The 14,223-nt window shown below is 33.5% G+C and overlaps 1 protein-coding gene across 1 annotated transcript; it reads left to right on the forward strand.

Annotated features, from left to right (window-relative positions):
• The first annotated feature begins 6,624 nt into the window (after positions 1–6,624).
• On the forward strand, positions 6,625–7,020 carry LOC131043975 (36.4 kDa proline-rich protein-like). Its single transcript, XM_057977236.2, has one exon. The coding sequence runs from the start codon at positions 6,625–6,627 to the stop codon at positions 7,018–7,020; it is 396 nt and encodes a 131-aa protein (XP_057833219.2).
• Positions 7,021–14,223: the final 7,203 nt, after the last annotated feature.

Raw genomic sequence — 14,223 nt, forward strand, 5'->3', positions numbered from 1 at the left:
ATAATAGAGTTTTATAAATTGGTTATTAGCAATGCTTGTGAATTGTTTTAAAATATTTATTCTAAAATTGTTATTAAAAAATATCTATTTCAAAATTATAGCAAATTTTTCAAAAATTATTTAATTTAATTTTTTAATTAGCTAAATAAATATCTATTTAAATTTTAAATTTTCTAACAATTTATGATGCTCAAAATTAATTAATAATTTGAATTCTCAAATGATTTAAAAATATGAAATATTTTTATACATAAGCTTTATTAAAAAAAGAGAAAAAATATTATATATTAACTTTTACATTTCATATTTTACTTCACAATTTGGATTTTGTATCTTGTGTTTTATTTGTTTATGTTTTTTTTGTTCTTTTCCTTCCGTATAATTATTAATTATAAAAAATAGTAAAAACTTGTTATTTTCATTTGTATGTGACATTAAATCTTAAATGTTACAAGACAAGCAAATCAAAGAAAATTCTAATCGAAATTAGGCTCAACTTATTATCTTGGGTCTAAAATAAATAAGTTGACATAAAATGACTCTTGAAGAAACAAAAAATATTATACATTAATAAAAAATGTTTCTTCAAATAAAAAAGTAAGAATGTAGAATATTTTATCAATAAAATAAATAATTCTTAAGTAGATAACATAGTCTATCATTTTACAGCTAGATATATTAAATATATTATTTAGACTAAAAACTAAAGAAAATAATTTAGAAGTAAAACTTAAATATAAATTTAAAAATAAAATAAGCAATCCTATTAAATAAAATAATTTTCAAGTTAATTGAAATAATCTTGAATAGTTTTTAGTAAAATAGAATAATTGTGTAGGTAAATAAAAGATGAGTTTATGTAAATAAATATAAAACACATCTTAACAACTAAGGAATGTCAAATAGTTTATCAATAAAAATACAATAATTCTCAAGTTAATTAAAATATTTTTTCAATAAATAAAAATAGAACAATCGCATACAAAATCAAGTATCAACTTTTTTGTAATGCAAATATTTTATTTTATTTTCATATCTCTTAATTATTTTTTTTAAATTCCTTATCTCCATTTGCAACTTAGAGTTTTAAATTAATTTTCATTCCTTCATGTTTAATTTTTCACATTTCAAACTAAATTCATTTATATTAAACAATTTTAAATTTCTAGAAATTTTGCACCACCTTATATAATATTCAAAGTATGTTTTACTATCACTGTAACCATTGCACCTCCTTTTGGAACATATGCTAGTTTTAAAAAAATTTCAACATAAAGTATAGTAAATATTTCTAGATGAAATATACAAATATGTCAACTATTATTTAAACATGAAATTAGGATGTTGATTATACTAGTATATTAAATTTTAAATAAATAGATGTAAAGTACATCGAGATAAAACTTTAATTAAAACATAATCTTAATTCAGATATAATTGTAATTAAATGCTTAAACTAACATAACCCAAAAAAAAATCTTTAAATATCAACTAGATAAATGTTCAAATGAAACAAGAATAATTATATTTATCCACTCATTAACTTTGTTGAATATCACATAATTATAGGAATTCATTACTATAATTGATTGTAATTTTGTATTAAGAGGATATGGCTAAGGAGATGGAAAATTGAACTTTGAGTGGGTGACAATGGAAGTCTTTTGTACTTTAACACCTGCAAGGCCTAACATAATGTTCATTCTTAGTCTCATTTCAAGGTTAATGGAGTCTCCAAAAGTTTCTCATTGGCAAGATGGGAAAATAATTTTGAAATATGTTAGTGGAAGAAGAAACCATGAAATACTCTATTCAAGAAAAAATAATTTCAAGCTAATTGGAGAAACTAATTTTGATTGTGCAAGGAGTATAGATGATAGGAAAAACTCTTTTGGTTACTTTTTTTTATTTTGGATCAGGTGTAGTATCTTGAGAATATTCAAAGAAACAACCAATTGTCACTCTTTCATCAACTAAATAAGAGTATGTAGAAGCTACAGAGGTAGCATGTTAGGAAATATGGATGAGAAGAATGTTGAAAGACTAAGACTCAAAGAATGAACAATAAGAGGCAATAAGGTTATATCCCTGTCTCTACATCTCAACTATAGCATTGTCAAAGAAATTACTCTTTTCAAAAAATAAGTCACACTAGGTATCATATCATTAAGGAACTAATCGGTAATGGAGAAATTTGCATGGAACATTGCAGGTTTAAGGATCAATGTGTAGATATTTTTTACAAAGTCATTAGGAAAATAAAATTTTCACACAAAGAGATATGTTGGATACCATTGATAGTAGTGGTTATGATTAAGGGACAGTGTTGGAATTAATCTTCAACTGCTACATTTACTCTCCCATATTAACCTTTCTTCTCTCTCACCATCAAATGTCTTGTCAATCCTTTCATGCATGTGATCCTCCATTTCTTCTCTAGCTCTCTCCATTCTATGTTTTCCTCCATTCAATGCACATAGGATAATTTTAAATGGAAGCTTCATTATCTATTAATATCTCTATATTTTGTATCCCTTTTGTTGTCCATATTTATAGAACCTCAAGTTATATTTTGCATGTAAAAGATAGAATAAAATAGGGCTAAAATGAGTATGGTTGCAACAACAAAAATGAAGTTTAAAACTGGGGATATAAAGAGTAGAAGCTACTATTTTTCAACAATAATTTGAAGCAAGACAAGAATATGAGACTATTCTTTTTCAGTGAGATGAGAAAGAAGTAGCTCTATGTTTTATTTTCTTTGTTTCAGTATTTTTTTCTTTGCCTCTTTCTTTCAATATTACTAGCTAACTAAAATAAATATTAGTATTTTGTCAATGCATAAATTAAAAATACTGACTTAAGTTCGATGCAACCCCCTATTGCAATTGACCAATAAACTATATATGGAATGTATGCAAAAAAGGTAAAAAACTTGACCTTTACACTTTCATTAAATTTAAATTAAAGTGTGGAAAGGAAAAATAATTTAAAAAATTAGCACATAGTTAAGAGAATGCAACAAAGAGGCATAAAAAATGAAAAAATAATTAGTTTGTAATGATATCCCAATGGGCTAGAGGCCTAGCTCAATTGGTGAACCCTTCTAGTGTTGAAGCACAAGGTCATGATATCTAGTCTCCCCCCCAGCCATGTGGTATCGAAGTACATGTTGCACCAACGTTGTCGGTCATGTTAAAAAGTTTACGCGGTGCACTGCAATTTAGAGGGGGGTGCTATACCCAATTCCTACAGTCTAAAAAAAATAAAAATGATAATGTCTCAATGATGACTTGTCTCATTCATTATAAATATAAAAGGTCACAAAATAACATAATGAGCCATAATAAGAAAATCTCATTTGAATAAAAAGTTAAAAATATCCATTACTCTTCCTTGGTTAGGCTACAATGCCAAGTGAACAAAAATAGCTCAAATATATGCAAAAAAAAAAATTAAACATATAATAAGAGTACAATAAGACATTTGATCTACACAATTTTTTCGGTAGTATTAAAGAATAAAAACATCATAAATAAAAAATTGGACAATGAAACAAATAATGAGTATGAGGGGTCAATATACCCTATGAAAATGGTTTTGAGAAAGAAATTATCCCACAAAACATTGAACGAATATATTTTTTTAATTGGCTAATAGCAACACAGGGGTTGCACCCTTTTATGTAAAATATAAGATATTAACATCATGGTAGAGAGCCACAAGAACCCATGACCAAGCTTCAACATCATAAAAAATAAAAAATAAATGATGCAAGCACATTACCAACTCCTAACACATTGAAACCAAACTCTACCCTAGACAAGAAATCAGGAGCATAAAATTTGCATCCTTAAGGATTTGCATATGATTTTCCATGAGAGTGAAGTTGCATATTAAAAGCCACCTCACTTTTCTTCCTTTTCCTTTGTACAACAATTCAGTTGTCCTCTATGACTTCTATCTCATGGTGTATATCTACTTAAATAAATAAAAAATTTCTTTTTCTTCAGAAGACAAAATGCTAGAGAACTCAACTTGCTTAACCATATATTCTCTATTTTAGAAAAAAATGTTTTCCTCCTATCACTCCCTAGTGTTGTAGGGACAAACAATGGCATGAGTACTTGCAGCGGTTTACTTGGAGTGTACAATTGGTTCCCAGCCTCAGTGAATACCTTAAGGGCCTTAGCACCAAGCTTTTCTTTCCTATTTAATTCATTCTTCTGCATTGTATAATGATTAAGAGTAACATCCTTCCACCAATTAGCCTTGTTGTCATTTCTCTATTCGATACATTTATTAGCTTAATCACTAGTATTAAAGCATCTAAGACATTGGAATGAGACATCCTCATAATAAAGAATATATTTCTAGAACCCATTTTTGGTAGTGAGAGATATATCCATAGAGGATTCTTTGGTAATATTGACCTCCACCAATATGCAAGTGAAGGTAGTGTGTAGATAGTCTAAAGAACCCTTATCAAACTTGCAAATCACTTCAAAACAAAACACAAACCAAAATTGTAAGGGGAAATTCAAAAGTCTTTCTCACATGGATATTGCAGAGAAGAATTCAATAGCTAGATCAAAAAACACATGTCGGGGTTTTATCATAAGAAAAAGTTGATTGTTGTGTCATTTGTAGGGCCACAAAAAGTTATGTGCTAGTCCTAGGAATTGTCAAAAACTACTACAAAAAACCCTTGAGCGCATCAATAAATTTGGAGATCTCCCATCAAAATGAGACACCAAATATTAATGATCCATTCATTAATTTCTATCAAAATCAACCAAAAATATATTATCCTACCAATCAGTCCATGCTTAGCAAAGAAACCAACATTTTCATCGACCCCCCATAATAAGTCCTATCCCAATTCCACATTTAGAGGATTCTTGGCTAGCACGAGTGGATGCTACTCATTATTAAGGTCTAGGTTTGACTTCAAGGGATATCCATTCTTTCCCCATTCCTTCTAGTCTACTGTAAGGATGGTCACTCACTATACACAATTAATGTCATGCCATATTATGGTTTTTGCCCCACATAAATTTGACATTAAGGCTACCAACTATAATTCACAACACCATCACTTCCCATTGTAGAGGTCCAAAATGTCATTGAGAAAAATAAACCCTTGCATAATTCACCATTACAAAATCATAGGGTCATCTAGGAGAAGATTCCATAGATCATGCATTATACAACCTTGAATCCCTAACTTCAATAGTTTGCAGGGGATACTCCATCGCACTAAAAAAACATTGATCTAATATTATTAACATCTCAACAAGACTAAGGAGCAAGCAAAGTTTTAATTGCAATATTTGATGAACTTGACTTAGAATTTGGATCAGATGGAAGATGAGGTTGTTGAAGCTCTTAAGAATTTGTGTTAGATTTTATTGGCCTGTTGTTTTAAAGGTCTATCTTCTCATATATTTTTATTGTGGTTGAGGTATTGGTTGGCTATGTGTTTTTTGCTTGCAACTCTTTGTTCTCAAGGTTTCAGGGTTCCTTCAAAACCTAGTCTTTTCTTAAAAAAAATAATAAAATAATAATTTTTATTTGTAAATAAGTGCCTAGTAAAATTTTAACATGACTAGTGATGTTGGCACAACATGCCCTCAGAGCCCACATGAAATTATTTTGACCTAGAGCTATGACTTGGTTCAGTCACAAATGGGGGACATCATTCCCATTTATTAGAGCTCGGGCTCAAACCTTCCACCACCATAGATCGGGGAATGCACAAGCCTTCAATCACAATGGCCCAATAGGTTTTTGAACCTTGGTTACCACAACAACAACATGACCAGTTGACCAACACATTATGGGAAGAACCCAACATCTAAAACAATTACAATACACTTCCAAGTACCAAGTTCATCTAGAAGATCCAAACCTCATATTGAAGGAGAAGTTAAACAAATATGATGTTGTAAAACTCTTACACAATCCCTCTATAACAATGAGATATAAGATTACTACAAATACACTAATTACTTTGCCACCAATATTAAATATGCTAGATGTTGAAAAAAAATATTATGCATGAGATGAACACAACCATCTAATTTTTTTACAATTTTTAATCGATTTTACAAACCTCTAAAAATGTTTAAATATTCACCGTACTCTCACTAATCTATAGTTTCCCAATTTACCATCCACATTAAATACCTTTACATTTATATATCCAAAGGTTCTCTTAATTAACTATTACCTAATTATAAAAGTTTAATACAAAACATATCACACCTTCCCAACACCTTCCATGTGAAAATAACAAAATCAGATCAGACTGCAAACAACTCACATAACATATTTGGTAGACAACAATTACCCACAAATGCTCCATGTGAGGTATCGTCCAGAAATGCATTGTTGGAATGCACATAAATAATTATTTTCACACAATTATTTCTAATCTACATGGAATGGCCAGATAATATATGATCCGATTGCAGCTTTTACCACAAGAAGATAATATTCAAACGCATGGCCATAGCATCCACTGCCCTATATAACAGCACATACTCTTGGTCATTGGCAACAAGCTTGAGTTTTGATTTCTAGTGCTTTGTAGCTTGGAGTGTTTATACAAAGTAAGTAGACATGGCAAAAGCTGCAGCAATTCTGTTCATAGCTATGATTGCTATGGCAATGAGCGTGGGCCCTGTAATGGGTTGCGGAAGCCATAAGTGTGGTCCCTCAGGAGGTGGCTCTTCTGGAACTCCATCGACCGGCAGATGTCCAGTGAATGCATTGAAGCTTGGAACCTGTGTTGATGTACTCAGCGGCTGGGCACACGTTCACCTTGGAGATCCTGTCGTGAACCAGTGCTGCCCTCTTTTGCAAGGAATTGCAGAGTTAGAGGCAGCACTCTGCTTTTGTACAACCATAAGGGCTAAGGTCCTCAATCTCAACATCGTCCTTCCGGTGGCTCTTGAACTTTTTGTTCAGTGTGGATTGACTCCTCCCCCAGGCTTCAAATGTCCCCCTCTTAACTAATTCACTTTGCTCTATCGTCTGTCCAGCTCTACGTCCATAGAACGTTTTTGTTGTTTTGTTTCTGATTTTTTGCTACACTAGAAGTGCGGATTTAGACAGTTGTATCGTAGGACGAGTACGTATTTAATAAATAGAGCTGTTTATAATTTTGTGTGTTGTGAACGATGACGTCGATATCTGCTACTTGTTTGTTTATAATTTAAAATAATAATTAAACAATTTCAGATGTAGATCTTTGGCTATTGAGTAATAACCAAAGCCGTTACACGTTATACGCAAATCTTTGTTCCCAACCACCAGTAGTTAGTAAGCGAAAAAGTAGAGGATCAGAAGGCCATGTTATTCACCCCTTCCTCTAACATTGGGAAAGTGACAATGGAGAATTGGACCAGAAGGAGCCAATCAGAGAATCTATCGGGGTAATCCACCTGTGGCCCCGGGCTACGCAATTCCTAGCCTGGAGCGGTGTACGAATATCAATATGGGGCTTGAATTCTGCATTGATCGACCTTAAATTAACAGGATCTGTGTTGAAGGTTGTACAACTTGGTCTTGGAACTTAGATGAAGATGAAATATGGTTCTGAGTTTAGAGCAAAACTATTTCATAAATTATATTTAACCTTGTGAACGTTCAAATAGTTTCTTTACGAATGGTAGAGGCCCTTTCGGTTTCTTCGTCTACCAAAACCTAGAGATAGGGATATAGGGCCTCGAGGCAATCTATTATAACCCCGCCTATGGTAGATAAGGGAGAATAGGAGGTAAGGCTCGGGAGGGCCACTACTACTCGCCATGGTAGTTTGGGAAGGGTATAACTACTCTGGGAATAGCGAAGGTGCCACAGAGATGATGATTCCACCTCGTAACCGAAATGCTGGATCTCACCTCACCCCGGAGAGTTGTCTATGGTCAGATCTTGTCGCTTTCTATTCCGGTAGAGGTGTTCATCTCGATAAAGGGATTTCCTTCTCCGTCGTAATGGGATTTGTTAAGGATGGCCCCCAGTCCATGTGTGGGTTTAGGGCAGTTATGCTCAGAGAAAGGACATCTCGGTACTCCTGCGCCCTCTTATATTTATAGGCGAAGACTATTTTTGATACAAAATAGTACAACTATTAAAACACAAATTTTCATAGCACAATTATGTTTGCATTATTATAGCATTAAAAGACAAATTAAAATGATCAGAAAATTGCATAAAAATCCATTGTGATGCAAATTTTGTGTTTTCAAACAGATGCGGGTGGACACCCTACCTATGCTCCTGCTCTATATGGGTGGGGGGTGGATAAGGGTAAAAAATAGTTTTAGAACGTTGAAGGATAAATTATCGTAAATGTTTCTTAGTAAGATGATTAATATTAGATGAAATATACAAATATAAGGACCTAATTTTATTAAAAATAGGGTAATTGTAATTATTTAAACATAAAATTGAGGATGTTGATTATCTATTTTTTTTGTAATAAATAAAAATATTTACATTGTGGAAGGGAAATATTTGATAGGTTTTATTGTCACATGCTTGTTATGATGATAAAAAATAATTTCATTATTTTTTTTTTTATCATTCACTCACATTTATATTATATAAATAGATGTTCATATTGTGTGGTAAAAATTGAATATTTTTCATATATTTTCTTTTTAAATCATAGTTTGAATTTGAATATATCTTTTGTTAAAGGTAGACATATAACAAGCATCATGAGTTCCAACTTGTTTTTCAAATAGGTAGTTCTATCTAAAAACTACAAAAGTATGCATAGAATGATGTTAGAAGTAAATTTACCAATTAAACACTATAGTATTTGTAGAGGTGTAATTTGGAACTATGGTTTCACCAAGTAGGATAAGACGGCTAATTAACCAAATTAGTCAATCATTGAAAAGAGGGTTGAACCTAATAGATCTAGCCTCAATCCAAATAAAGAAAGGGCTGAAATTCTGATTAGATTCACTAGTTAGGGTTTTGTTCCCTCTTTCTAAATTAAAATGCATTATAAATTATGAATTTAGGGTAAAATGAGATATTACTGAAGTAATCTGATAGAAATAGTAAGGTACAAATGTCCCATGTAGCCACCAATTTAGATCTAGGCAAAATAAGATGTTTAGAACTTGTTCCTAGAAGTTCAACCTAATTTTTTGGGACCAAATAGCAGAGATTCGCCTTGGTCCTCAAAAATTTTCTCCAAAAAAGCTAACCTGTTCAATACTGTTCATTTTGTTGAAATTCCCAAATATAGCTCCTGCACCTGTTTCCTACACACATAAAGAGAGATAAAGGTGTTGGGAATAGGGGTTTGCCTTAGGTCAAACCCCAGGTTTGGAAATAACCCTAATTGAAATAGAAATAAAATTTGAACTAAATTAGAAAAGCTTACATTTTGAAGGCAAGGTTGAAATGCTTGAATGTATACGACCATACCTTCAATGGGTGATGCAATGGTCGTAGGTTAATTCTTTCATTTGTTGATGCAATAACATGATAGACCATATAAAATCCATCATCGAATCATAAATAAAACATAATGTTAAGGCACCTTGATGTAGTTTATTGCTGCTTGAATTAGATATGCTCTTGAGGAAGAAGAATATCTCGTGAATTGATGATCATGATAGCATAAGATTAACTCCTTGAAATAAATTGACAAAGATACATTATATAGAGATTTCATAATTAAAGTGACCATTAGGCTGACTTAGATTTGATATATTTTCACATGGAGTGAGATTTAAATTAGAAAGGGCCACCAAATTATTCTTCCAAAATTGGAGGAAAAAAGTGTGGGACCATGGTGAATCCCAATGCCTTAGTCCTACCATCTTCTTCTCAAATTTCTAGGGATGCAAGATAATGTGAATCCAATGCCGAATCCAGCTCGGTAACTCAAACCATAATGCATAGTTTTGTAAAATATGTTGTAAGAGTTGAAATTAAGGAGATTAAGGATAAATCAAGATGAAATGATAAAGGGCACACCTAAAGTTAAGGAACCAAATAAGAGGGTTATGATGTAATAAAGTGGAAAAGATCCATAATATTGAATTAAATATTAATTAATTACAATAAAGGTTCTATAATGTATAGACGAAAGGGAAATACTAAAATAGATGCTAGGAGAGTGTGAAATTGGTTCTATAATGCATAGAAGAAACCTTCTTAGCAAGACACTTCTTGCTAAATGGTATAATGTGATATCCCCATTCTAAGAACGAATACTCAACTTTGTGAAGTCTCTAAGAAGTGACGAAGATGAGGATAAATTATCACACATATATGCAAATAATAGCATTATCCCGATAATATATTGTTCACCATAGACATGGTCACCATGAACACCATGGATCAGATCAAATCAGAACTATTTAGAGGTAAAAAAACCCTTGTTCGTGATGGAAGGACACCGAGGGTGTCATAACTACATTCAGAACCAGAAGACATTGAGAGCTAATCCGATGGAACCATCACGACTGGAGGTAGTCCGCTAAACAACAGTCGTCATGCATATGTAAAGACCCAGATATCGAGTCGGCATAGACAAGCAAGAAGGATATTGGACAGATGCATTTTAATCAACCAAAGAAAGGATTAACAACCCATAAAAAAATATTCAACCAATAAATAAACTCACCGATATGATATAACAATAATAATATTACTAAATACAAACTTGCTATGAAGAAACAAGGGATTAGTGAAGTGTGATTATGAAAACACCTGTCCATTCAAGTCAAGGATCGCAACAGTTCGATAAAATCAATATATAATAGGAGAATCGATCAAGAAGGGAGGGAGATAACGGAGATTATACCAAAACATGGAAGAAGTTAGATTCAGGAAGATCGATATTGGAATTACACTAATCCTTTTTATACGCATTCTGTATTGAGGATATAATTCAATTATCAAAACATACAGTTTCTTAGTGGTGATCTAGCCTATCACCTATGTCAGCGTTTTCTGGATTAATAATCTAGCTCCAGTCATAGACGTAAATCTATGTATATATCAAACGATCAACAGCCTCCTACATAAAGGCCCTGTGTATGGGAGGCACAATTTCTGACGTAGAACAATAAGACATCTCATAGAATTATCTTCCTATTTGAATACATATTTGATATGACAGGGATAAATTTTCAGTATCAGAACATTAACATCAAACAGGGGACTGCCTGATTTAGTATATTCCTACATTAATACATTTATTCTCAGAAATCCTTATAAATAACTCATACTAGGATCCATACATTACATTCTGGAAATCTTTCCTGCTCCATTAGATAGTCCTTAATCAATCAAGGGACTCTATACTAGAGACATTATAGTGGTATCATAGCCATAAACCCTACCATCCTATGGGAAGTTGGTGAATGCAAACATATCAATGAAGAAGGGGCCAAGTAGCCATGGCAGACCAGCTGGCAATGGAAATGAAGGCTTTCATGGAGCAGATCAATGACAAGCTCGAAAAGACAAACGAGCTAATCCTCCGAGCCATTCAAGGCATAAGTAACAATAATAGAAGGGTTAATTCCAATGGGGAAAGAGACACACATTCCAATCAGTCTAAAAATGAACATTCCTCTCAAGGGTCCATTCTTAGACCCACTATGCCATCATTCTTGCCAAGCAAAGAGCCCATGTTGAGGTTGAGAAACCAGTAATTGAAAGTGTAGACGAGATAGCAACAATGTATGCAAGGTTAGACCTCAAAGTGCAAGAACACATTCCCTTTAAAGAATATTATGAGGTTAAAACCCAAGACAATCCAAATAGGAGGAAGAAGAGTATTGACAAAGATCTCAAAGCAAGGTTGAGTAAAACGGCATTGCCATACTTTGATGGGACAGGAAAATTCTCAATCCAATCTTGGGTTCAAAAATTAGATACATACTTATTACTCAACCCCATGACAAAGGAAAATGCCATCAAATTTGCCACACTTCATCTAACAGGGATAGCATACTATTGGCGACACCATGGCCTTGTCACTCAAGATCACCGAAGCATCACCACATATAGTGAATTCACCTAAATACTCATCATGAGATTTGATCAAAGACATCTGGAGTGGTACTTTAAGGAACTAACTCTACTCACACAACAAGGAACGGTAGAAGTGTATGCAAGCGAATTTTAGAACTTAGCAATTATGGTCCCCAACCTCTCAAGGAAGACTTACCTAACTATTCATAGAAGGACTCAAAGTGTCAATCAAGAAGATAGTAAATCCCTTGGAACCTTAAAATTTAAGTGAAGCAATACAACGGGCCATCAAAGTCGAAGCTAATTATTCCAAAGAAAGACTAAGATACATGACTTCCAAGAAATATCCTAGGAATGCTCATAGAGATGAACCCCATAGAGAGAGGGGAACACAATGCCATTTTTCAAAGAGACATGGAGACCCAGTCATAGATGCCAAAGAAAGGAAGGCCTAGGACAAAGGGAAGAATAGAGAAGGAAGAACCTATGTTTTAGATGCACAGAACCATGGACCTGATCATCAATGTAAGAGAGGTCAATTACATAAAATGGGAGAATCTAAGGATGAAAGAAGGGAAGGAAGCCTGTACAAAAGACCAAGGTTAGAAGAGAAAGAACATGGAATCTTCATTGTAATTTCAAGCGAATATAAAGATAGGCCACTAAAACATAAAGGAGTCCTCAAAGGACAAAAATTAATCTCCTTGGTAGATAGTGGGGCTTCCCAGAATTTCATTAGCAAAAATTTGGTAGCCAAGGAGGAAGCTAAAAGCTGAAGAGTTTGAAGGATTTAAGGTGGCTTTCGAAAATGGGGCCATTAATCATTGCACCAAGTTCATTCCTCAATTAGAGATCAAGGTGGAGATAATATTATTAAAGGGAACTTCTATGTGATCACATTGGAGAACGATATAATATTAGGGAGACGTTCGATCCATTCATTGGGTCGCTTCACCATGGACCTCCCAAATTTTAAGATTTGTTTTTAGCATGAAGGACAAGACGTAACCTTAAAGGGCCTACCTATTGGAGATCCAAAAGTGGCTTCAAAAATATAGAAAGGATCATTCAACATGGGCAAGGAGAATGGATCGCTCAATGTTTGATCTTAGACAAGTCTGGTCCAAACTCACCTATGATTCATGTCAACATGTAACCCATCTTGAGAAGGCATAAGAAGGTTTTCAAAGATATTTTACAAGGAATCCCACCAAGGAGGGGATATGAACACTCCATAGAACTTGAAGAAGTTGCCAAACCTGTAATTACTACTCCCTACGGACATCCACGATGATTCAAGGAGGAGATTGAGAAAAACATCAATGAACTTCTTAAGATGGGACACATTAAACCAAGTTGGAACCCCTTTGCATTGTTCATTGTTTTAGTCAAGAAAAAAGGATGGAACCATGAGGATGTGCATAGACTACCGAACTCTCAACAAAAGAACCATCAAGAATAGGTACCCTATACCAAGAATTGATGAATTCATCGATGACCTTCATGGGGCAAGATGTTTCTCAAAGATTAATCTGCGAACAGGTTATCCCCAAATAAGGATGAGGGAGGAAGATGTACCCAAGATAGCCTTCTGATGTCATTATGGGAACTTTGAATTTTTTTTCATGCCCCTAGGTCTTACAAATACAACAACCACCTTTCAATCATGTATGAATCATTATTTTCGTTAGCAATTGAGGGAATTCTTGTATTTTTTGATAATGCCCTCATTTACAACAGAACTTGGGAGGAACATATCCAACATGTTGATGAAGTCCCAAGCATTCTAGAAAAGGAATCCTTGTATGCTAAAGTGTCAAACTGCAAATTTGGCTTGAAGGAGATACTCTATTTAGGCCATAAGACTAATGAAGAAGGGGTGAGCATTGATGAGGAAAAGTTCAAAGCTATTAAGGAATGGTCCACTCCCAAAACCTTGACCCAGCTGAGGGGGTTTGTAGGGTTATGTAGATACTATAGATTATTTGTTAAAGGTTTCTCCAAATTGGCAGCGCCTCTCATGGATCTAACCAAGAAAGGAGTCTTCTCATGGAATGATTAAGCACAACAAGAATTTGACCAATTGAAAGAAACCATGAGCTCATGTCCTGCCTTAGTTATTTTGGATTTCACTCTAGCATTTGAATTGCAATGTGATGCTTCAGGAGAAAGGATCAAAGAAATCCTCATGCAAGGAAGACACCC

Source organism: Cryptomeria japonica, chromosome 5, assembly GCF_030272615.1.
Source record: "Cryptomeria japonica chromosome 5, Sugi_1.0, whole genome shotgun sequence".
NCBI lineage: Eukaryota > Viridiplantae > Streptophyta > Pinopsida > Cupressales > Cupressaceae > Cryptomeria > Cryptomeria japonica.

Bases quoted from the DNA above. Each gene is read 5' to 3' on its own strand.
- LOC131043975 (XM_057977236.2), top strand. From the start codon at position 6,625: ATGGCAAAAGCTGCAGCAATTCTGTTCATAGCTATGATTGCTATGGCA.